Raw genomic sequence first — 25,295 nt, 5'->3', positions numbered from 1 at the left:
GGGCAGCTGGCTAAGGGAGGGGTCTGGCCATCTGGAAACAACTAAGAAAGTCTGGCAGGACAACTGCACCCCTGCGCTTGTTCTGCAGGAAGCGGGAATGTAGCTAGTTAGACCGCTGTGCACTCTCCCGCCCTCCGCATTGGCCAGGGACGCAGGCACCTGGCACTGAGCAGCCTGGTGTCGGGGCAGGAAGGGGCAAGGGGCGGAGCAGGGCAGCTGTGGCCGTGAGCACCAGCCACACTGAGCTGGACTGTATTGGAGCAGGGGCCAGGCCCACGTCCCACAGCCCAAAAGTAAGGTCATTTCCCACAGCCTCACACCAAAAAACGCTCAGCCCCAAAAGGGAAAATCGCCAGTGACCCGTGTTTGAAATCTCCAATCACATCATTTCCGATCGACTAGCGGAGCGTGGAGCCCGCCCAGGTACGCAGAGGTGCACCTGAGCTTCCTTCCCCAACCTCACGACAGCAAAGTGGCAGTGAAGGCGGTGCCAACCATGGGAAACATCCAAAGACCCTCCGAGGTCCACCCACCACCCCCAGCTCAAGCCCCACGTGGACGCTGCCAGCCCCTAACCTGGGTCGAGTGCACCACTGGAACCTGCTTTTTCAAAAGCCCGGTTGCCTTTAGGCCTCGGACAATGACGTCAGCCTTTTTGAATCCTCGCCTACAAGTTAACTGGTTGGAAGTTCCCCTCCTGAGCTGGTTGACCGTCTGCCAGGAAGGGGAGCGGCCAGTGCCGGATTTGCGCACAGAACCGCCGCTGTCCCTACACCTCACCTACTGACATCAAGAGCTGGCTGAGCACGGGTCAGACTGGGAGACCTCTGCACGACCGGCTGTGCGGATGACAAGCCCTCACCCTTCATTGCCGCTGACCTGCCTGGCGTCACCCAGGCCACTGCCAGCTAGACAGACCCCACCCACAGGCCCGGGGGCCCCACCTGACACCAGAGACAGAGGCCAACGTGAACGCAGCCAAGAGAGCAGGGTTATTTTAGTCACTGTTAGTGGAAACCATGCGTAGGCCAGACACTAGAGGCAGAACAGCATTTAGTTTGAGACTGGTTTTTAATCAGAAGTGCTCATCTTCGATCTGTGTGCGCTTTACAACGCTGGAGGCCTCAGACGGAGACGGTCCCTTAGCTCTGGGTAAAATACGCATTTTCTTGATTTTATTTAAACAATGATGAAACCTAGAGAGGAACAGCCTAGCCCAGCTGTCCTCCGTTTTCACGGTCCTCAAGGCTTTGCGGCCAGTTGTCACCGTTGGGGACGGCCACGCTTGGCACGAGAGAAGAACAGCCGCATTGTGAGAGGGAGGGAGGAGCCTCAGGCTCTGAGGCTCAGTCCTTCGAGAAACGCAGGAGCTGGGACCACGTCCCCACCCAACCCCGGGTCCTGCTGGAAGGGTCTGGGAGGTGGGCCTCCGTGCCTCGGACGAGACGGCCGACAGCGCCCGGCGTGCCCAGGGCAGCCCCACGGAGCCTCTGGGGAGGCCCAGTCTGCGTTTCAAGGCCATGCCCAGAGCTTGCTGCTTCTGTGATTCTGGGAGCAAAGGAAGGCCAGAGTCGTCAAATGTGCTGAAGCAGGGGTGGTGGGGGGTTGTTATTTTAGAAAAGGGCCGGTCAGGGAGAACGCTATCACGAGACACAGGCCACGTTTCATGGGACACCTCAGGTTGGTCTCTACATGAAGGCACCACAAAGCTGCCCCTTCCCTGGGGCCCCCGCCCCCAGTGTGAGGGCTCAGCAGAGTCCAGCCGACAAGGACGAGCAACTGGGAAGGAACAGAGTCCGTCCACCCCGGGAAGCCACACGCCCTGTTAGGCAGTGCAGCCTGGAGGGAGGGCTGAACAGAACTCCAGCAGGTCTGTGCACAGGCACGTGGGGCTCCGCTCTTCAGGAGACAGCAAGATCAGCGCTCACAGGGGTCCCCAAATGCAGGGGTCAACGTGACACAGGGACAATGCCAGCGGAAGGGTCAGCGCCGAGGGTCTGCATGCTGGAGGCTCCCCGAGGGTCCTGGTCTCCAAAGTGCGCTCCCTACGTGCAGTGTCCAGAAAGCCCCGCCCCACCCCCGCAAAGGGACGTCACGCTCACCTGGCACAACCCCTTCTGCTGCTTCGCCCCTCTCAAGAGCGGCACCTGTGTAAACCAAGCAGGAGGAACAGACGCAGGTCATCTCAGAGGGTGCCCTGTCCTGGTTCTGAGACCAGCGGCTGCAGCTCAGGGTCTGACACCAGTGAGTGCAGGGCAGGGGCAGGGCGTGAACTAAGTGAATGCCTGTCTGAAGTACTGCAGTGAAGGTCTAGGTTCTAAAGCCTGAGAGAGGCCGGGCAGGCACACGGCACCGCAGGGACCGGGGTCGGGTGGTGCTCGCAGGGCCTCCGAGCTGCTGGAAGGCCTGCAGTGGCGTTCCCTAGTGACCCGTATCATTGGCCCCATTTCACTGATTTGGAAACTGAGATCAGGGTGAAATGCCTTTGTCCAAAATCCAAGCAAGTCGGTAGAGAAGTGGGTCCCAAGCCCGACTCCCTGGAGCTCATATTCCACACACAGTGCCCCCACCCGCCCAGGCTGCGTCGAAGTCACCAAGGCCCTCTGGCTCACCTCCTGCAGAGGGGACGGTGGAGCCCGCACACCTCACCCATGACCGCTTCCATCGGTTGGAGGCAACAGACTCTGTTGCGTTGTGAACCTCCCTGGAGGAGGATTTTGTTTTCCCTAGAAAATGGCCAATTTCTCCAGTTCAGTCACCTACATGCCCTGCAGCCCGTCCTCTAAGTCAGTTGGTTCTGGTTCTGTTGTTTGTTTCAGACATGCTCAGCTTTCCCCTTGCTCCTGGCAGATATGTGGGCATCCGCGGAAAGCGTCTGGGGAGGCCGCGCCGAGGCTCCTACGAGGAGGTGGGTGTTCCGGTCAGAGGCCGCGTCTCCTGAGCGCACGCCGCTGCCCTCCCAGCCCGGGCCGCCCGCCGCGGGGGAGCGGGCCCTCAGGAGGCAAGGGACTGGATGTTCTTGAGCATTTCCTCGAAGGCCTGCGGGGACGGGGCGTCCGCATTCCGGAAGGCAGCCTGGACCCTGCTGTACAGGCTGAAGGACTTCAGCTCCAGCCAGATGAACCCAAAGCGATCCTCGTCGAACAGGACGAAGACCCCGGGGGTGCGCTCGGGGCTGGTGAAGCCGTGGCCGGCGATGAGGCCCGTGCCGTAGAAACTGAACAAGGACAAGAGGGAAAGCGCGGGGAGAGGGGATGAGCAGGGCCTCGAAGGCACGTGCTGGCCCAAGCCCATCACCCGTGGTCCTGGACGTGCTGGAACATTCTCCCTTCCACCTCCAGGCCACTTCCACCATCTGCCAGCAGCTCTGCACAGAGGTGGGGCCCTGCGCCTTCGGGGAGGCCGGCGTTCACCCCACACAGTCGGGCTCACCCCGCCGACCGCTGCTCTCTCTCTACCAGCTCACCCAACGAAAGGACGAGGGTCCCAGGCAGCCCCACCTGGTATCTCTATCCAAAAGTACACGTCTTTATGATGTAGACCCAGGTAACAGAAATCTCAATCCCTGGGACAGTTAGGTCCACGTATGAACAACTCAAATGTAATCAATAATGATTTATCGGCATACAACTGACATTAATCAGAAGCAGAACTTTCAAATACCCATTACAGCCAAGTTTTGAGACTCAGGCTGTAATATGTTTCTTTCTTTCTTGCAAAGAACAGGTGACGAGGAGTTAGGGGCTGGCCTGAACCTCCCAATGCGCGGAATGGTGCCTGGGACGCCCACCTCCACCCACCATGCTGAGGCTCTGCCTGGCGGGAGGGGGACAGCAGCCCTGCGCCTGAGGGCCTGTGGCTCAGAGAGTTTCCGGAGCGGGGGGGCACCAAGCTTAGATACACAGAGACGTGTGCTGCGCAGGCACTATGGCAGTGCCAGAGAACGCATGCGCCCCTCCTGGCCGAGCCCCTGATGTTTAGCACCGGGTGGAGGACCATCCCGTGACACAGCCGGGGGCTGGGCCAGAGCTTCCAAGCCGGCGCTGCCAGAGGGCTCTGAGCTGGCCCTGAGATGCTGAAAGTTGTCAAGTTTCCCAGGGATAACAAAGCCTTTTCCTTTATGACCTTTCAAAAATTCATACATTCACTATGTGTACATCTCCCTCCAGAAAACCCAAATTCAGCCTCTTTTATCACCACTGTATTAACATGGAGAAAATGTAATGAATTTTTTCCATCAAGTCCACGCAGACGCCTAAATTCCCTTTGGGGAGCTCGGCGTGCGCCCGCCTACATGTGAAAAGCCAAGGAGACCACTGCGGGCACAAGGGAGGCAGCAGATGGCCCAGAGGTAAAGAAAAAAACCTTCACACGTAACGTGACAAAGGCGGAGACAAGTCGGCTGTAATAATCTGCCAGGAGACTGACAGGTTCCTCCCTCAATGAACCCCGAGGTGACTGTCCATGAGAACTCTCTATGGCAATGGAATGTTCTAGACCTGCACTGTCCAACACACGAGTGGCTACTGAGCACTTGAAATATGACCAGTGTGACCAAGGACCTGAATTTTTCATTTTATTCTCTGTAATTAAACTAAACAGCCCTGGAGTGCAGGGGACCAGGGGCAGGGCGTGCATCTCTAAGACAGGACCGTGCAAACAGCACGCCAAGCGAGGAGCTGGCAGCAGCGGGCAGGCTCTGTCCCAGACCGGGGCCCACGGCCTCTGCGGAGAGGCTGTTAGAGCCTGGGAGAAACCACACGAAGAAATGAGGAGGCGGTGAGACCCCCAGGACAGGCCTTCCCTGCAAGGTCGTCCAGGACGCTCCGAGCAGGCTTTCCAGGGGACGCGCGGGGAGGGACGCCACGGCCTGCTTTCAGCACCGCCCAACGTCTCACCTGTCTGCCTGTCTACCTTTGACCTTAGCGGCTGTGCGGTGAGAGGCGTTGGGGAGGAGGCCCCCTGCCTGGCAGCTGAGGCCCCCAGAGGGGTGAGGGGACAGGAGCCTCACAGTCTGCTCGGCCCGAGCTGGGACCCGGCCCAAGTAGGCAGAGCTTCCCCACTGGTGCAGGGCCCCCAACGCGGGGTCGGCCCCACCCCAGGCCACCTCCCTGCTGGCCGGGCAGAGCCCCGCTCCGGGAAGCCCCGTCCTGCCCGCCCCGCGGCATCCTTACCACATCCTGCAGGTCCGGGGATAGTCCTCGTTCCTCGAGCTCACGCCCACCGGCAGCACAAACGGCTGCCCCTGCCCCGACTGGGCGGGCGGCTCAGCCGCGGCCTCGGCCCCTCCATCCCCGGGCCCCTTGGCCTGCTCGGCGGGTGGCTCCGCGCAGGGCTGGGGGCTCTGCCGGCCGAGGCCCTCGGCGTCCTCGGGCCCACCTTCCTGCTGCTGCTCCTGGCGCACCTGCTCGCGCACCTCCAGGACGATGCGCGAGAGCTCGTTAAAGTCGCGGAGGCTCTCAATGTCGGGTAGGTGGATGCGGTGCCTGAGGTCGATCTCTACCGTCTGCTGCCCAGCAGGGATGTTGGGGTCACCCTGCGGAGCCAGCGGGCGGCGGTCAGCAGGCTCAGAGACCGCGGCCTCCAGCCCCGGTCACACCTCCGGCCGAGGGCGCTCGCTCAGCCTTCCAACTGATTTGGCGGCAACCCCTCACAAGTCAGCAGATCTCAGAAGCCCTTAGAAAGCAGCACCCAGCACAGGCAGCCTTCTGTGAAGGACCTCTGAGGACAGGGGACAACAGCACCCACGAGCGACCCTGGGAGGGCCCGCAGGCACATCTGCACCCAAAGACCTCAGGTGGGAGCCGGCCTGCGTGGCCGCTGAAGAGGTGCACGGCCTGGAGAGGTCCATGGACCCTCCCCGGTCAGATGGGGGGCAGGCCGGAAACGCCAGCCCAGACTGTCTGCCTGGAACACGAACGCTCCCCAGCATGAACCTGGGAGAACGCCCAGGCCCCGCGGCCTGGTCCCAGGCCCTCGTCCACAAGGAGCCCGGCCGACGGAGCTGCGAGCAGTGCCCTGTGAGGACCAGGAAGAGGCCTGCTCTGCGCCTCCGCAGAGACTCCCCCAACACCTGCACAGCGACAGGCGAGCACGTGAATAGCAGCCCCTAGAGCGGGTGACAGAGGGCCTGTCATCCGGGACCCCCACTCAGCTCAGAAATCCTCCCAGTGCGTTCCCGAGCTGCTGAGGCCAGGACGGGCCACGGGGGCCGGAGTGCTAACGCAGAGGGTGTCCACCATGGCCGCACCTCAGGGTCACCCAGGGAGCTCCTAGAGCCCCTCACCCGGCCCACCCCCATTAAATCAGAATCTCTGGGATGGGGCCCCAGCATCAGTGTCTCCTCCACCTCCCCAGGGATCCAGGGTGTGGCCAGGGCTGAGAGCTGTGTGGTAAGGCTGCCTTGGAAACGTTCAGAATCGCTGGGGGATCTTGTGGAAGGCAGGCCCTGGCTCAGCAGGTCTGGGTGGGGCCTGCGTTCCCAGCAAGCTCCCCGGGGAAGCAGTGCCACGGTCCGGGGCCCACACTGAGCAGCCAGGGCACGGCCCGAGTCACACTACGCCACGCCAGCCCCTGGACTCACCGTGATCTTCGTGCCCCTGGCATGCTTCCCGTGGAAGCTGAGCATGACGATCTCCAGGCCGTGGCTGCCGTAGGTGCCCTTGAAGAGGCCAGGCCTGATCAGGTCGTCCGGGTGGCTGGGCGGGAGGTAGATGCGGCGGTAGGTCAGGCAGTTGCTGCAGGGGGAGCGGGCAGCATGAGAGCTCGGCCACAGAGCCGCACGGGAGCAGGGGCAGGAGTACAGAGCTCATGCACCTCCGGCCATGCTGCATAGGGCGGGCTGGGCAGGGTGGCCCAGGGCAGCCAGGGTTAGCTCCCCACCAGGCCAGTGGGGAGCAGGGGCACCCCTCGTTCCTGAGCTACGCTCCCCCCAACTCACATGTGCACAGCACACCTCACACCTTCTCCATCACCCTGGGGCAGGGACCCCTGAGACTGCAAAGGGGCTAAACAGGGGCCATGGGACAGGGTCCGGAGGCAAGGGCACGGCAGCAGGGAGGCTAAGAGGCCCCCCAGGTGGACGTGGGAAAGCAACTATGAGGCTCTAACACACAGGCCAGGCCCGTGACAGCACACGGCTGGTGGGTGATGATAGTCCAACAGACAGAAAACAGACACCGAGGTGGGCCAGGAGACAGGGAGTGTGCTCACAGTACCCTGAGAAAAGGACCATGTTCACAGTACCCAGAGAGGGAGAGAGAGACCATGTTCACAGTACCCAGAGAGGGAGAGAGAGACCATGTTCACAGTACCTGAGGGAAGGACCATGTTCACAGTACCCAGAGAGGGACTGTGCACACAGCACCCACCGGGAGAGAGACCGTGTTCACAGTACCTGAGACAGAGGCTGCTCACACCCAGCGAGGGGCTGCACTTACTCGTACTGACTGGTGTAGATGAACTTCATCAGGATGAGCTCCTGCATGTGCTCGTGGAAAATGTCCTCCAGCGTCCGCCCCCATTCTTCCCTCAGCCACGTGCGGAATTCCTTCAAGAGAACACAGGTCACGAAAACCGCCACAACACTAGGGCTCGGAGAGGCTGTGATGCTGGGTGCATGGGATGAAGACAGAGGTCGGGCAGGAGGGAGGGGAGCTGCTGTGTGTTTGGTCTCCCAGCTCCTGGCCTCCCTTCCTGTTGAGGCGTGGCGCCAGGGGCTCTGGTCCCCGCTTTCCCCAACTTCAACAGGAAGGAAGTGCGGGGACCGTGGGGGTCCTTCGGGGAGGATGGGGCCGCAGCCCGTGTCGAGAGCGCCTAGGAGGCAGCTGTGCAAGCCTCACTTCTGTGCCACCCACACAGGTGGCATCTACACTGAGCCTGGTTCTCAGGTTTCTGGGGGAGTGGGCACAGCAACCCCCGTGCCGGCCGAGTCAGCAGAACTGCTTTCTGCAGCCACCAGTGAGGAACAGGATAGGGACAGGCGGGGCAGAGAGTGTGGGTGGATTTTCCTTTTTAAAATGTGCCTTCACTGGGATTGACATATACACACTACTATATATAAAATAGATAACTAATAAGGACCTACTGTTATAGCACAGGGAACTCTACTCAATACTCTGTAATGACCTATATATGGGAAAAGAATTTTTAAAAGTGTGGATATATGCATATGTATAACTGATTCACTTTGTACACCACATTGTAACACCACACTGTAAATCAACTATACTTCAATAAAAATTTTTTTAAATAAAATAAAATAAAATGTGCCTTCACAGTTATGTTCAGTAAGTATATTTATAAAAAGAAAACTTTTATAAACACCTCATCCGCACAGCCCAATAATTCATTATGGAATCGAACAATGAAGGATATTTAGTGCTTAACAGTTTCATTCTGTACACTTAGCATAACTAATCCACAGCTCTGAGATCCTAACTCAACACAGTGTTTCTAATGAATATATAGAATTAGCTCTACAAACAGAAGCAAAAGCAATTTACAAAAAAAAAGCTACAATCTGTCAATTGCTTTAATATGTTACTGCCCAATCCCTGGCAAAGAAGAGAAATTACTAGTGACTGAAATAAACAACTATTAGAACTACAAGGTCAATATATAAAATTAACTGAATTTTTGTATACTAGCAGCACAGAAGTGGAAAGTAAAAAAAAACTTAAAAATCCTACTTACAACAGCCTCAAAAGACGTAGGACTTAGGAATAAACATTACAAAACATGTGTGATACCTCTACTCCGAAAACCACTAGATGCTGCTGAAAGGCGGGGGAAGAGGCCTACAGAGCAGAGGCACCTGCGAACTGGGAGACTTGGTATTAGGTCAGCAACTGTCTCCAAACTGATCTACAGACTCAACATCAGGCCAACTGTAATCCCACCATGCTTTCTGTAGAAACTGACAAGCTGATTCTGGAATTCGTTTGGAACATCCAGAGCAATCTTGCAAAAGAACAAGGTTGGAGGATGTACACTAGCGTGCACTGTGACCCACTACAAGACGACAGTAACCAAGATGGTACCTGAGCAAGAGGGCAGAACTAAAGAGAGAGCCTGGAGGGAGTTCCCTGGTGGCCTAGTGGTTACGATTCCAGGCTTTTGCTGCCATGGCCTGGGTTCGATCCCTGGTCAGGGAACTGAGATGCCGCAAGCCGTGCAGCCAAAAAAAGAGAGAGAGAGAGAAAGAGAGAGGCTGGCAACACCCACGTGTGTCTCAGGAGTGGACTTTCGATCACAGCGTCCAAGCCACCCCCCAGGGAAATAAAGTCTTTTACACAAATGGTGCTCGAACAATTGCACAACCACAGGGAGCAAAGGAGCCCCGATCCCCACCTCACACCACACAGAGGAGCCGTTCAAGACGGGCCACAGGCCGAAAAGTAAAGTGAAGCTACCAAACTTCTAGAAAGAAGAGAGAGAGAGAGAGAGAGAGAGACTCTCTTTGCAACTGGAGGGTAAGCAAAGTTTTTTAAGACACAGAAAACAATAACCACTACGGAAAAAACTTGACAAATTAGACTTCACCCAAATCAAAATCTTCCACTTAAGTGGCTTAACTCATGAAGGATAGGCCCTTAAAAAAAAATCAAATAGAGAAATAACAGATAAAAATGGAAGTAAAAGAATGTAGTGATTTCAGTGTTGCCATGGTGCATAATCAGACTTGAGCTAAATACCATGAAGCTGGCCTGTGAACAGTCATAATCTTATTTACTTTGCATGAGGAGGTCAGTCATTAAGACTACCAAGCAGACCCAATTACTCAGAACAAATGTGCTTACTATGAAATTATCTTACCAGATATGTATCCACAAGGAAAAACACAGGGGCCTAAAACATATCAGACAAGAGTAAGTCCACTATGGACCCAGGGCTCGTCCACCACGGCCAACACCGCCCCATCACTGCTTCACTCTGCACAGCGGCCTAAGAGCTGGGTGCTAACATCTTCCCTGTTCTACAGAGGTTTAGGGCTTGGAAAAGTCAACAGACCTTTCCAGAGCCACCCAGCTAGCAGGTGGCAGAATTAAACCTAACCAAAGGCCACGTGCTAACCGGTCTCATCTCTGCCAGGGCCAATGCCAGGGCTGGCAGGAACGCAGTGAGGCAGGGGGCTCACGTGCCCTGGTGGGCTGTAAACGGGGACCAGCAAACTGACAGCATGTAAAGAGAATTTAGAATATCTTCAGGGCCTTTTACCCAATTCCATTTCTGTACAATCCAAAACCACAACGTTTTTGCAGAGTTCAGGCAGTGGGTCACAGTAATAACGCCCGGCATCCCTCCTGGGCGGCTCCGACCAGGCCTGGCACTAAGTCATTCACCTGCAGCGTCTTACTCAACCCTCCAGAATCACTCGGCACCGCAGGTAATCTCATGGCCCCGTTTTACAGACAAGGGCTGAGGCTCCCAGAGGCTAAGTCACTGAGGCACATGGTCAGGAGGGTAACAGGGGAATATCTGACCACAAACCCCAAGTCCAACTGCAGGACAGTCACACACCTACAGTCATTACATCGCAGCAGATGACAGATGGAACGCTGCATTAAAAATAAAGTTTGGGGCTTCCCTGGTGGCGCAGTGGTTGAGAATCTGCCTGCTAATGCAGGGGACACGGGTTCGCGTCCTGGTCTGGGAAGATCCCACATGCCGCGGAGCAACTTAAGCCCGTGAGCCACAACTGCTGAGCCTGCGCGTCTGGAGCCTGTGCTCTGCAAAAAGAGAGGCCACAATAGTGAGAGGCCTGCGCACCGCGATGAAGAGTGGCCCCCGCTTGCCGCAAATACAGAAAGCCCTAGCACAGAAACGAAGACCCAACATAGCAATCAATCAATCAATAAATAAATCTTTTAAAAAAATAAATAAATAAATAAATAAAGTTTGTAGGGACTTTCCTGGTGGTCCAGTGGTTAAGATTCCACACTTCCAATGCAGGGGGCATGGGTTCAATCCCTGGTCAGGGAACTAAGATCCTGCATGCTGCGTAGCATGGCCAAAAAAAAAAAAAAAGTTTGTAAAGAATTCTAATGAGACTGGGAAATGTTTCTGGAATAACGGTTAAGCTAAAAAAAAAAGAAAAACTATCCAAATTAGATAGTTAGACTGCAATTACATCACAAAGGCTGAAGGAAACTTGAAGGGATGATGGAGGACGGGCACGGAGGCCGCTCCTCGTGGGGCTGTGTCAGCACTCTTTTCCCTCCCGATTCTGAGGATTTCGTATCTGATGATGACGAGGTATCATTTTAGGAATGTGGCGAGAAAGTACATAAGACAAAGGAAAGCAAAATAAAAGCCACTTGTGTGCAACTGAGGGGAGTCCAGCGCCAGAGTCTTTCTGCAGGGCCGAGCACACCGCAGGTAGGGCCAGGTAGGGCCAGGCCACACGCCTTTCCCTATCTCTGCTCCTCCTCACAGCACCCCCCCCACCCCAGATTTCCAGAAGCCTCAGGCTGCAGGGCCTGGATGGGAGGGGGCAGGGAGGGAAGATGGTGGCTCAGCCGCGCCATCATCCAGGAAGAAGAGCAGGCAGCGTGTGCAGCGGGAGCCGGAGAGCAGACGTGCTGCCGGGGTCCGGGCGGGCGAAGGCCTGAGCTGCTCTCAAAGGCCCAGGAGGTGAAGCTGCAGCTTGAGCAGCCCAGGGAGGGCCCCCAGGAGGGGCACGTAAGCAGCAAGCAGGACACGCCGGTCCTGAGGGGCCAGACCCCGCCGCAGGACGTGGCCGTGGAAGGTGCACAAAGCTGGCAGAAGTCCCAGAACTGGGGACTGGGACGGGGAGCAGGGTGGTTGGCAAAGCCTCAGGACGCAGCTTATGCAGAGCTGGCCCTGGGTGCTGGCGAAGGGACCACAGCCAGCACGGTCTGCAGGGGCTGGGGCGGGCATCTCCACATCGCTCCACGGTACCAAGGACAGCCTTCTGCCTGGGGACGGTGACAAGCAAGGCCCGTGCACCTTCCTACCCTCCTAGGCCACCAGGAGTCCTCCGTTCCCTTGGGAAGCACCCCGGTGGCCCAGAATTTTAGTGACTATCAACCATCAGAGCACAGAGGAGCCCGGAATCCGGGGCTGAGACTTTCACCTCTTCTTCAGAGCTGTCAGGACACACGGCAGTGCCCACCTCACGGCTCCTCCTCTCTCCCTGGAGCCTGAAGCCACACTCTGGGTCTGAAAGGCTCAGCTAGAGAGTGAAGATGTTTCAGGCTGCCACAGGAATCCACGGGAGAACCCGTCCCCCAGTCCCCCAGCTCCCCCCTTGGAGGGCGAGAGGGAGGGAGACGGGAGACAGAGCACAAGGGGCCAGCAAAGAGGCCCCGGGCAGCTGAGACGGACAGAGTGACCGTGCCTCAGACAGCAAGCCCCCCGCCCCCATGACTCCAGGATGGACCCCTCGGCACCTCAGGCAGCCCAGCCCCTGCTCTGCCTGCAGACGCGCGGCGTCTCCCCACCCCAGCCCGGCGGGAGTCCCAAGTCCACTATTAAATGATTCCGAGGCCTAGAGAGAAAAGAAAGGCTCCCCAGTTCTAGAAGCCAGCGAAAGACTGCTCCTAAAGCCAAAGACAGCACAAAAAATGTTAGACCAAGCCCGTTCATCAATGCAGAAATCCTAAATAAAACAGGATCAAAGAGCATCCAGGAGCAGAGAGAACTGTACCCCACGATCAAACAAGACCTCTTCTCATGGCTTCGAAGTGGTTAGAAATCTACTAACGTAAGTCATCACGTTACTAGATTAAGGGGAAAAAAATCACCTGATGGTTTCCACAGATGCTCAAAAAAACTGGTAAATTCAACATCATTTCTCAATTAAAACCAACAAAGCCCTCTTAATAAAACACGAATAAACAGCTCCATCTCTAGCATAATAATGTATATCTTGACCCCAAGGCCACCTTGCTGCCTCATGACAGGACCATGTGAACCACACCCACCACTAGACAAGGGTGTTGTCCTCACCACAAGGGGTCAAGGAAGAAGGAAATGTCATTATTTGCAGATAATCAGTATTATCCTGGAAAACTCAAGGTAATCAACTCAAAGATGCTCATAAATGAAACAGAATTCAGTAAGATGGGTGGGTACAAAATTAATATGCAACAGCTTTTATATATAAAATCACCAGCTGAAAGATACGAGAGCCAAGAGTCCATTTACAACAGCAACAAAAGACCAGACTCTTTACAACAAACGTGCAAGATCTACCTGAAGAAAATCAAATTCAGATGGCAACACAGGACAAAGATGGCATTTTGAATCGTAGAGAAAATCTGGATCACTCAGCACCAGTGCTGGGGTGACTGAAGGATACCTGTACTATAGCCGAGGCGGGCTGAAGCTCACTCTACAGAATAAACCCACAGAACCAGCAATAAATGTGGGAAACAAACGCATGAAAACGAAAACACGAGCTCGTCTGTAAGTATAATTTCAAAGTGGGGAAAGGATTTTAAGATGACATCAAACTAAGAAGCTATTAAGGAAGGGGAACTCCCTGGCGGTCCAGTGGTTGGGACTCTGCACTTTCACTACCGAGAGCCCAGGTTTGATCCCTGGTCGGGGAGCTAAGATCCCGCAAGCCACACAGTGTGGCCAAAAAAAAAAGGAAAAGACAGATACATCTGCACATATAAAAATTAAAAACTAAATTCCACAAGTGAAAACATACCTCATATCAAACCAAAAGACAAAAGAATGAAGGAGGAAAAAATATTTGCATCTCGTATCTTGAAGGGTTCACGTCCTCCCAGGATGAAAGCTCCTACAAATCAATTAGAAACATAACACCACCAAACAGAACCAGGCAAAGGATATGAACACAGATTTCACAGAAAAGGAACCACAGGACACTAACCTTAGCCTCAGACACAAGAGAAATGCAAATTAACCACCAAAGTCAGGATTCCAACAAAGCATTTTATTCTCACCTTAACTTCTAGGTGTTTTTCTACTTTCCACAAGGAGCATGTTATTACCCTCACAATGAGAAAAAATACCATTCCGTCTCCAAATTGGTGAGGCCACGCACGGTAGTTGGCTCACAGGAACTTTCTCTGATCCCAGAGTGCGTATTTCCAGAAATCCATGACACGGCCCTTTTAAGGTCTCAACAGCTGAGGAGGTTCTATTCTTGGAAAATATGTTGTTGACGTGTTTCACTTAAACGTGGACTTGGAGCAGCCACTGATGTGTATGTGGTTGTATGTGAGACCGTGAATGACAGTGTTATTAGGGAAGGAAGCACGTCATTACCAGCATCTTCACATACCATGCGTTTGGGAAAACAAGGGCCTCGTTCACCCTCAACAGATTCCAAGCAGCACGTGTGTACTCTCCATCTGCGCTGTCTCCCCGCAGACCCCTGGCTACCAGGGACCCAGCAGACTCAGAAACGCTAAGAGATGCACCCGACAAATAAACGCAAGCTGCAACGAGCATCCTGTATTTAAAGGTCCGAGGTTTTCCTAAGAATGTTTCGAGATGGTGGTGTAACTAAAACTCAAAGGCGATGTGAGATTACTCGTGCGGAAATGAAACCCGAAGACACTCACGCAGGCTCACCCACCACTTGGCTGTGACCTGGGAACCTCCACCACGGGGTTCACGCCAATAAAGGCCTCTGGTCTCCCTGCAATTCACATCCAGGAAGAGACCCCACCGCCCACGGGCCTCTTGTCAAAGGGGCGACGGAGAACCAGGTAGAGGACTATTTCTACTCGGCCCGTTCATCCTGGCGGTGGTGGGGACTCAGAACCTGGGCCCAGCACACACGCCCACAGCGCCAGCACGAGCCCGGGAGGCGGCCCTCCCTTCAAACCACCCACCCTCTCGGCTGCCCTGCAGGACAGGAGGGTCTGGCCTCACCTCCTGCCTCCCACCAGACATCCTGTGGTGGTCCGTCTGGTTGCACTTGGTGGAGAACTCGTCCTTCTTCACGACCTTGAGTGTCCACAGCAAGGAGAAAGGGTAACGAGTCAGCCCCTAACCGCCACCACAGCAGGCGTGCACCAGTCCCTCCCGCACCCATGCATCCCACTCGTCTACAGGAGCCCCAGAGGCCGCCGGATCGCGGCCGGTCTAAGAAGGAAGGCTGGAACCCCCTGAGCACACGCTTCCCTCCCAGGGGGCCAGGCGTCGCTGTCCCCCGGGGCGTCCGAGAGCAGCACAAAGGGGCTGGCGCTCCTACTGAGACAGAGGACAGGCCTGCTCGCGGGCGGGCCACCTGCCAGGCCCACATCCGAGAGCAGAACGTCTGCTTCCAAGCTGATGCCCTTGCGAAGATGAGAAAAAGGAACAGTGAGGAATCTCGCTTGGAAGCACAACTGGCTCTAAGCAGAGGCAGAATCAGGGGAGGCTCCAGCAAGTGAGTCCCTGAGGAGCGACAGCGGCACAAACAGTGCACAGAAGGGCCGCGCCAGGGCCCGCTTCCCATTCCTGCTGACCGGCGTGGGCGCGGTGCGCAGCTGGGAAGACCCTGGCAAACCGCTGGCAGCAGACCCGGGAAGAAGTGAGGAGACCCAGCCCCTTACCTGCACACGCTGCCCCGCCTGCTCACCTGGACGTGGCCATTGTGGGGCCCCCTGTGGCCGTACATGCACTCCACCGTGGCCGACTTCCTCTCCATCAGGTGGATTCGGAACAAGGGCTTGAACCGCATCGGGTCGTCCACATGAGGGTCATGGGGAGGCAGGTACATCCAGCCAATGATGAACAAGCCATCCACCTGTGCAGAGGTCCACACACGGGTGAGGGGGAGGCGGAGGCTCAGCATCCGCACCCCCCAGATCACCACGAGGACCATTCCCGTCTCCACACTCCGGTCCCGCGGGGACCTTGGGGCCCCATCTAGCGCAGCAGGACGAGCACGGCCCCGCCCACCAGTGTGTGTTAATCGAAAAGTGGTTTACGCAACATGAAACATGGTGACTAAAGTTGATAACACTGCTATATCACTGAAATCTACTAAGAAATAGAACTCAGTGCTCTCCCCACCCCTCAAAAAAAAATAAAAATGTGAGGTGATGGGTACGTTAATTAAGTAGACGGGAGAATCCTTCCACGGTGTACTTGTACATCAGATCAGATCACCACAATGTACATTTTATATATCTTACAGTTTTGTCAATTATACCTAAGTAAAGCTGAAAAAGTAACTAAATATTTTAATAGAAAATATAGTGGTTAGCCCCGAATCCGAGCACGCCTTATAGAGAGAACTTCCAGCTATGAAATGGGGGTGGGTAGGCGCCAGGAGAACAAGCTAAAAGACATAAGAAAGAAGCAGGAATGATCCAGAAAGTGCAACACCCAATAGGGCAACTGACCAGACGAGAACGGGGGTGCTGCTTTCCACAGAAGAGATTCAGGAGGCAAAACAAACCAGGCAGCACGAGGGCCTGGTTAGAACAAGCCAGCTGTCGAAGGCAGTTCTGAGACGGTCAGGGAGCCTCAAGTGTGGACTGGGTCTCAGGTAATCCAGGAATTACTGCCACTGCTGTGAGGTGTGGTCAGGACCTCATGTGTGGGAACGTGGGAAACACCCACATGGTTAGAGACCCACACTGAAGTACAAACATGAACTGACACGGGCCTGGGATTTGCTTTAAAATACTGAAAAGAAAAGGCAAAGGGGCAGAGACAGACACTGTGAACCTGGCGCACTACGGCCAACCTCTGAGTCCAGGAGGTGGGCGTCTGTGGGCGTTCACCCTGCCATTCCCGCTACCCTTGTATGGTTCAAAATGCCAAATGATAAAAGTGGTGATCAGGTCAAAGGAGGGGGCAGTCCCCAGGCACGTTCTCAGTGGAGGGGAGGGGGTGGCCTCTGTATTCCACTTGGGATGCCCCAGCAGTCGCTCCTGCCTTCCTGGGGGAGCCTGGGTCCACAGCTTTCGGCTCTAGCGACAGAGGAGAGAACTTAATCGCTAACCGTCTGAGACAAGAGCCAGTTGGCGGTGTTCTGTCATGGGCTCCGTTTTCCCCTAATTATCCCCTGCTTTCAGAAGCCTTTTTTTTTTTTTTTAAACTCTATTACTCATTGCCAGTAAGACAAACAATTATTACCCTCCCCGACTTAAAAGAAAGGAAAGAACCTGCCCACGCTGGGAGCTGTCTGTCTTGGCCTCTGTGAGAATGTTCTAAAAGCAAGGCTTCCCCAGTGATATTAAACATAACAAATGTAAAGCAAGTTTCTTAACAGATGTTTCCACCAAATTATAAAGAATATGAAGCAATATTTATCCCTGCCCAAACCCCACCTGGTGAGCAAAATACAGAGTGACGAAGTAACCAGAGTCACCCCGTGGCCTATGTGAACCAGGTTCGGGGGAGGCCACAATGAGGCTCCCTGGGGGCCCCAACGGCCACAGCGAGGCAGACCCGCGAGCCATGACACGAGCTGCGGCCAGTCCCCTGGACTCGGCTTCTGGCCTGCCCAGCGCATGTGCAGCGCCGGCCAAAGGGCACCTGGCTGTGTTTTCCCTGCACCATCAGCTACGGCAACATCGAGGCCAGGCCCCTGCCCAGAGCTCAGCAAGTACAATGGCCCCACTCAGGTCCCGGCTTCTGTCCCAGAGGCACCACTCATGCCTGGCAAGAGCACCGGCGAGGGCTGCATCCTGCTAGACACCAACACCAGTTAAACCCAAGAAAAGTCAGATCTGAGTTTCTCAAATGGACCCAAAAATGAGCAGCTATTCTTATATGCTTCTAGGCAAGTGACCAAGAAGCATATAAAAATTAAAACGAGAAGACTTTTCTCCTGGCTACGACCAACGAGCTTGTATCAAACAGCCCCTCCTGCTGAGACCAGCTATAAAGACTGAATAAAGTAAAGTTAAAATGCTGATTGTAGACCTCAGGGGGCAAGCCTGAAGAGAAGGGACAGACACCTGCCATGACACCAAGCCTATGCCACTTGGTCCCCGGGTGGAGCAGGCCTGGCATGGGCTTTCTGTCTAGGGCCAGCCTCCGAGGGCCCCACACGGCCTCCTTTGCTTTTAGCCTGCAGACCCCTGATTTAGGGCAACGAACCAGTGCACAAACCAACACTGGAGTGTCCCAGGGGTGTGAAGGCCGATGGCCCTCAGTGTCCAAGAGGCAGGGACCAGGGAAGGCATCCCGTCATCACGAAGTCCGTGGATGTGGCAGAAGCCAAGAGCCACTTAAAATGAATCTCTGCTTGTTTAGAAAATAAAATCTGGCCCAATGAGTCTTCGTGAACCACTGGCCTGCCCCCTGGAGGGAGGACGCAGTCCCGTCCGCAAGAACCCAGGCCCGACGCTCTGGGACTTACCACCACGTTCAGCAGTCCTCCATATGGCCCGATATCTGGCTGCCACAGTCCCAAAATGTGTCTGTATCGGTGAAGCACTACAGGGAAAGAGAGAGGACAGGACTTCATTGTAGAGCCAGCTGATCTTCACTTTACAGTCAATAATTGGAGGAAAGGGCATGAGGAAGAGGAGCAGGGACGTGTGAAGAAATCCCTCACAAAGGCTCATAACAGAGCCTTGCAAACAAATGTGGATTCAAGCAAATCTTACAAGCGTCTAAATCATTCTAAGAGTAAAAGTGTAACAGACAACTGGGTCATTTTGAAACCCAGCCTCTGCGTATCAGCTCCAATGACAAGGAACTGCTGCCTCGAAGGACGTGCAGTGGGCGCCCTTGTGAAGCAATGAACCTCCCCTCCCATCAGTCTACACGACGGAGGAGGTGTGGGATTCTTTACCAGGGGCAGAGTCCAAAACATCATGGGGCTGTAAAGTAAGATTTAATTGGGTCATCTGTCTTTCTTTTAAACACACACACACACACACACACACACACACACACACATTCCCCCGTATTTCAAAAGCAGTGCATGTATATTCATTGAGGGCACCGGGAGAAAAGGGCACCTAATGCCGACCTGAGACCCCACTGCATGGCCATGGCCAGCGCAGTAAATGCCCTGGGAAGAGTCCTTCGCTTCCATTTCCTCTGCACGTGTATTTGTTGAGTGAACAGTGAACAAATGAAAGAATGAGCAAACTGCACAAAGAAGACAACCAGCTCATGCAGGGCCCTGCCTGCCAGCTTCAGGGTCTGGGGTCTCTCTGCAGCCAGTGTGTGGTGGTCAAGTTTATATGTCAACTGGACTTGGCCATGGGGGGACCAGACATTCTTAGTCAAACATTATTCTGGTGTGTCTGTGTTCCCGGATGAGATTAACATTTAAATCTGTGGAAAGAGAAAGCAGATTGCCCTCCCTAGTGTGGTGGGCCTTGTCCAATCAGTTGAAGGCCAGAGCAGAAGGCGGCTGGTGCTCCCACCAGTACGGAGACGCTCCTCCTGCCTGGCTGCAGGCTGGGACATCAGTCTTTTCTAACTTCGAACTCTAACTAAATCATGGGCTCTTCCTGAAGAGGACAAAAAGGCTAACCCTCCCACAAATACAGGGGAATTTTCTCCTGCCTGACTGCGTTGAGCTGGGACATTGGTCTTTTCCAGCCTCTGGATTCGAACTGAAACATGGGCTCTTGCGGGGTCTGGAGGCTGCCGGATTTCGGACTGGGACTACACCATCAGCTCTTGTGGGTCTCCAGCCTGCTGACTGGAGACCCTGGGACTTGTCAGCCTCCATAGCTGTGCGATCTAATTCCTTATAATAATCTCTTTATATATGAAGAAATTGGTTGTGTGTCTGAAAACCCTGGTGAATACCCAGTGGGAGCCATGGACGGTCTCCAAGTGCTGGAGCTGCATCATCACAACAGACTTCACGAAGGAAGACCAAGCAGCAGGGCCCAGAGGGACCTGAACCCAGACAGCAGCTCTCCAGCCACCACTTGGTCTGGGGTACAGCGAAGAGGAATGTGAGGCCAGAACCATCCCAAGCCTGCAGGGCGTGCAGACAGCTGGTGGGAAACTACCAACTGTTCCCCAAGGTTTCAGCCTAAAGACACACTTCTCTAAATGAGCCTTGATGGTCTGCAGGGCGCCTGCCACTCATGCCATGTGCAATCCTCTGAGTCGGTTTACAAGACACACATTAAAGTCAGTGGTTATTTTATGGCCATACCCTGATGGGTTTTGTGTTTGTTAAACCAGCAATAATAAGCAGGGTCAGGAGCCATAAACAAATACTGAACTCAGACAGTGCAACACACACTCAGGTGTTTAGGGGTGAAATCGACTGATGGCTGCCAGTTACCTTGAAATGCATCGCAAAACAGGACGGACGGGGGGACGGGTGTGTGGGAGTGAAGTGGAGCAGGGTGCTATGGAATCGGGTAAATGGGTGTTCACTGCACAGTTCTTTCTACTTTTCTGTGTGTTTTTTTAAATTTCATGATAAAATAGTGGAGAAAAAATTAAATGGGCCCATACAGCATAGTCTTCTCTTGTCTCCCCTCCCCTCATCTCCCAACTGCTGGCAACGTCCGGTTCTTTCCAAGATCAATCAATCTGATCTGGAAGCCCCTGGAAAGACCGTTCAAAGAATATGCCACAGACTCAGCAATCCCCAAAGGGGAGCTCCTTGTTTTGCTTTAAAAGCAGCATCTCTTTGAAAGAAAAGTTCAGCCCCCATGTGTGCTTAGAGCAGCAACTGTCTCTGGATCTTAAGCTCTGCGCCCGTTAGAAGACTCGGGTGTGCCCCTCGCTCCCGCTGACACCACGCTGGCTCGCCCAGCCTGGGCCCACCCAGGACAATCCGAGGGGAAGTCAGAGATCAACGTCGTCAGGCGGACTGTGAGGCACGCGGTTTCCTAAGGCCACGTGACACCTGTGTTTTATAACGTATTCTTTAAGAAGTCGCAGAGTTAGTCCGGCAGAAGCGACCTGAAAGACTCAACAAGTCCAGGCAGCACTCAGACAGAAGGAGTCCACTGGAGTCACACGAAACTCTAGGTGTCAGGAGTGGGAGGGCAGCCTGTCCGCACGGCGACCTTCTGTGCCCGGGGCCTGCTGGGGAGGGCAGCTCTAAGGCGTCACCACCACAGGAGGTAAGGAGCACGATGAGCTCGGGCACCGGCCCCTGTGCTCTCCTCTGACCCGCACCCGGACCCTGCCTAGGGCACACAAGGGGCCTGCGGGCTTAAGACAGAATCCACGGCACCTCCTGGCCCAGGCGCCGACCACACCCCACGGCTCCTTGCCTGGAAGACGATCCCAGCTCAACAAGCCCTCCTGACGCTGTTTCCAAACAACCACTGACCATGCAGGAGAGTAAACGGGATTAAGTCCCAATGACACCGGCTCAGGTGCAGACGGCAGGCTTGGGACCTAAGACAGCAAGTGGACTGGGTCAGACCCTTCGGGTGCTTTCCTGTCAGAGGCAGGTGTGCTCAAAGGGCCCAGCTCTTAGGAGACCACAGAAGACAGGCATTCGTGGGCAAAGGGACCCAAACACCAGAGAACCACACTTAAACTCAGTCAGAATAACGACAACACTCCTGCTCTCAGCCCCACGAAGCAGGACTTGGGCCTTCCAGAATGAACACCAGCTCAGAGACTCTTCCAACCATTGATCCCCGAGGTCAGCATGGTTGTGTTCAGAAAACCATCCCTGGCTCTAACGCAACCCTCCTACTCCCCAAAATAGGAACAATAGTCCAAGATGGCTAAGGGACGGCTCAGCTCAGGAGCTAACAGGAAAAGGGTCCTAGTCAGGGTTCTCATCTGCCAACAGGAAGGGTCACTTAACAAGCCAAGTGGGAAACTCTGACACACTGGACAACACCCAACCCAAAAGACCCAACTCTCCTTGCACAGCATGCTCTGATACTGAGCAGTTGCTTCCCTGCTGTCTTACCAGCAGCTGCCACTGCCCACCACACTCGGGACAGCGGCCCACCACCCAGCAAGGCCGTAACATCATTCTTGAATCACCACATCTGTCGCTGCAGAACTGAGGTTTCTTGCCCAAAGGAAAATCATACATGCAACTAATGGTATCTCCTGCCACTTGCTAGAAGCTTTTGGTAATTAGAATAAAATCAGAGGAGGGAACACTTCCAAACTCATTCTATGAGGCCGGCATTACCCTGATACTAAAACCAGACACAGACAGCATGAGAAAAAAAAAAATTACAGGCCAATATTCCTGATGAACATAGATGCAAAAATCCTCAACAAAATATCAGCAAACCAAAATGGATCATAAACCATGATCAAGTGGGATATATCCCAGGGATGCAAGGATGGTGCAACATCCACAAATCAATCAATGTACTACACCACATTTACAAAATGAAGGCTAAAAAATCACATGATCATCTCAATACATGCAGGAAAGGCTTTTGACAAAATTCAACATTCATTTATGATAAATGGGTATGGAGAGAATGTACCTCAACACAGTAAAGGCCATGTATGACAAACCCACAGCCAGTATCACACTCAAAATGAAAAGCTGAAATCTTTTGAAAGACAAGGATACCCACTCTCCCCACTTTCATTCAATGTAAGATTGGAAGTCCTAGCCAGAGCAATTAGGCAAGAAAAAGAAATAAAAGGTATTCAAATTGAAAAGGAAGAAGTAAGACAGTCACTATTTGCAGATGACATGATACTATATATAGAAAATCCTAAGGACACCACCAAAAAGCTATTAGAGCTAATAAATGAATTCAGTAACATTGCAGGATACAAAATCAATACACAGAACAAAATCAGGAGAAACATTCCATAGACACGTAATCAGCAGAGGGTCTCTCCTCTCTCAGACGTACATACCGTTGGTGTCCCACTGCCCTTTCCAGGAGCACCCTTCTCTTTTATTCTTACCAATGGTCTCCTTCCTTCCTCAGTAACCATCCTGCAATGTGTTCTTGGCTCCACTTGGCAGACTGGACTTTGGAGGGGCCTTCCCCTCCAAAGACTCTACCCTGTGTTATCTGCACCTGAGGATTAAAAGTGGTCTGTCCGTCTCCTCACCAGTGGGGGGGGGGGGGGGGGGGGGTTCCACCAAATTCCTCGTATCTACTCGAGCAATCTGAAGCACTGCCAAGATGCTGGGTATGAACCTCAAAACCCAGAGCCCTACAGGGACACGACGTTATTTTTAAGTTCAAAGTGCACTCGGACACTTACCAACGATTAGCACACACAGACACATGTCAGACCCGTTGTAAAGGCAATATATCCCCTAGGACACTCCCGACGCCTTACAGACATGGATTATCAAGACTCTCAGGAAGCTACATACACACACCAAGAGTAGCTGATCTGGGCCACAAGGCTGTGGGGAGACATCATCTCTTGGGTCCAAGGGAACGTGGCCCAGAGGACTTCAGGGGACCAGGGGACATGAGGCCCCACGGCTCTAGGAAGAGCACAAGTGGATGAGGAACAGCCCCAGGGCCTCGTTCCTTACAAGCCAGTCGTCACAGCACACGTCTCTGGAGCTTTGGTGAGTGTCAGAGGATGAATTCCGAGCTACCCTCGGTTAGGACACACTAGGACACTGGAACACAGAACACCTGGGCGTACAGAGGTTTCAAATTCAGTTGAAACTGGTTTTTTTTTCATGCATGTAAGTTTTTCACTGATGTTTTAGGAGACCATCCAGGTAACAGACCAGTCCACAGAGAAAGGCAACCAATGCTGACAACTGGTTATTTTCATTATGTTTTCTAGATCTTTCAAGTTTTCTACTGTATTTTTATAACTACACTCACACCAACGGGACAGTAGTCCCTAATTAAAACAAGTCTGCAATACAGCTACAAGCAACTGGGGGGCATCACGGTATGTGGCTCTAGTCCAGACACTCCGGACGTGGTCTCCTAGAAGCATGGTAGAAAGTCTGGACTCAGGACTTGTCCTCATCAGCTGCAGGAAGCTTCTGCCCACCGCTTGAGGACAAAAAGAACACCCCCCAAAACAACTCTAGGTGCTTCCTAGGTCCCGGCCACCCCCAGAGGTGGGTCAGAATTCCACACTAGCCCTATGGTATTAAGTTCCAGATGGGCTGTTGTTCCAGAAGAAGCCTGTGACAGTCGTGTGACATAATGGACCTCTAAGTGCTTGTCTGCTTGTATCGAAAAGCCCGCGGCACCCAGTTCCCGTCAGCACAGCCAGTGTCATTGATCCGCTGTTCTCATCAATACCCACTACGTCACCGTCTCTCCCGTGGGGCTGGAGAAGGCACCGGGGCTCACTGACTGCTAAGCAGGGAGAGCAGCGCAGTCTGTGACAAAATGTTCTAGAGAGCCTACTGCCGAGATGGCAGGGAAAAGAACAGAACTCGCGTCCTCATAGCCAGCCAGCCCAGCCCCAGACTTGTGGTGATTGCTCCCACACCCATCCCCCCGGGGCCTGGGTGACACACAAGGTGGGTTTGTTAGCCCAGACACCACCCCAAAGCATGCTGCCCACACCCGGGCAGCCCCGTCCGGACCCCAGGATAACCCCCTGAGTAAAACGGGACCAGCCAGCACACGGCAGCTAGGTGGCTGGAGTCCGATGGGGGTTAGCAGAAAATCCACAAACGACTCTATTTCCTCTACTCTGAGTAGGTTTTGTTAGAAACTGGGCACTTCTTTTTTTTTTTTAAAAGATCTTTTTTGATGTGGACCAGTTTTAAAGTCTTTATTGACTTTGTTACAATATTGCTTCCGCTTTATGTTTCAGGTTTTTTGGCCGCTAGGCATGTGGGATCTTAGCTCCCTGACCAGGGATTGAACCCAAGCCCCCTGCATTGGAAGGCGAAGTCTTAACCGCTGGACCAGCAGGGAAGTCCCGAAACCGTGCACCTCTAAGACTCAGGAGTGGGTCTGCTCCACGGCGGCAACGCTGACAAAAGGAGCACTCGGCGGGTGGAGTAAAGAGCAGAAGGGGTGTCCCTGTGCTTCTCAAAACGTAAAAACAGCTTTCAGGACTTCCCTGGTGGCTCAGTGGTTAAGAATCCACCTGCCAACGCAGGGGACACGGGTTTGATCCCTGGTCCGGGAAGCTCCCACATGCCACAGAGCAACTAAGCCCACGAGCCACAACTACTGAAGCATGTGCACCCTAGAGGCCGCAACTACTGAGCCCACGTGCCGCAACTACTGAAGCCACACACCTAGAGCCCGTGCTCCACAACAAGAGAAGCCACCGCAATGAGAAGCCCGCACACTGCAATGAAGAGTAGCCCCCGCTTACTGCAACTAGAGAAAGCCCGCACACAGCAACGAAGACCCAACGCAGCCAAAAATAAGTAAATAAAATTAATAACTTAAAGAAAAAAAGAAAGAGCTTTCAGTGCATCTCGGCTCAACCCAATAAAAGGCAGGGACAGCATTCATCACCTA

The 25,295-nt window shown here is 53.9% G+C and overlaps 1 protein-coding gene across 4 annotated transcripts in view; it reads right to left on the bottom strand.

The window, feature by feature from the left end:
- Positions 1 to 1,052: 1,052 nt before the first annotated feature.
- The window catches only part of FBXO31 (F-box protein 31), a 42,130-nt gene continuing 17,887 nt past the window's right edge, over positions 1,053 to 25,295 (bottom strand). For all 4 annotated transcript variants that reach the window (XM_061173218.1, XM_061173219.1, XM_061173220.1 and 1 more), the window contains 7 exons: positions 18,308 to 18,384; positions 15,569 to 15,736; positions 14,878 to 14,952; positions 7,440 to 7,549; positions 6,584 to 6,737; positions 5,175 to 5,536; positions 1,053 to 3,217 (listed from right to left, as the gene is read on the bottom strand). In XM_061173218.1, coding sequence (XP_061029201.1) covers positions 2,995 to 3,217; positions 5,175 to 5,536; positions 6,584 to 6,737; positions 7,440 to 7,549; positions 14,878 to 14,952; positions 15,569 to 15,736; positions 18,308 to 18,384 — 1,169 coding nt within the window. In that variant the 3' untranslated portion in view covers positions 1,053 to 2,994. The remainder of the gene's footprint in view (positions 3,218 to 5,174; positions 5,537 to 6,583; positions 6,738 to 7,439; positions 7,550 to 14,877; positions 14,953 to 15,568; positions 15,737 to 18,307; positions 18,385 to 25,295) is intronic.

Source organism: Eubalaena glacialis, chromosome 18, assembly GCF_028564815.1.
Source record: "Eubalaena glacialis isolate mEubGla1 chromosome 18, mEubGla1.1.hap2.+ XY, whole genome shotgun sequence".
NCBI lineage: Eukaryota > Metazoa > Chordata > Mammalia > Artiodactyla > Balaenidae > Eubalaena > Eubalaena glacialis.
Note: the sequence above shows the minus strand (reverse complement) of the source record. Positions and strands in the feature narration are given on the sequence as shown.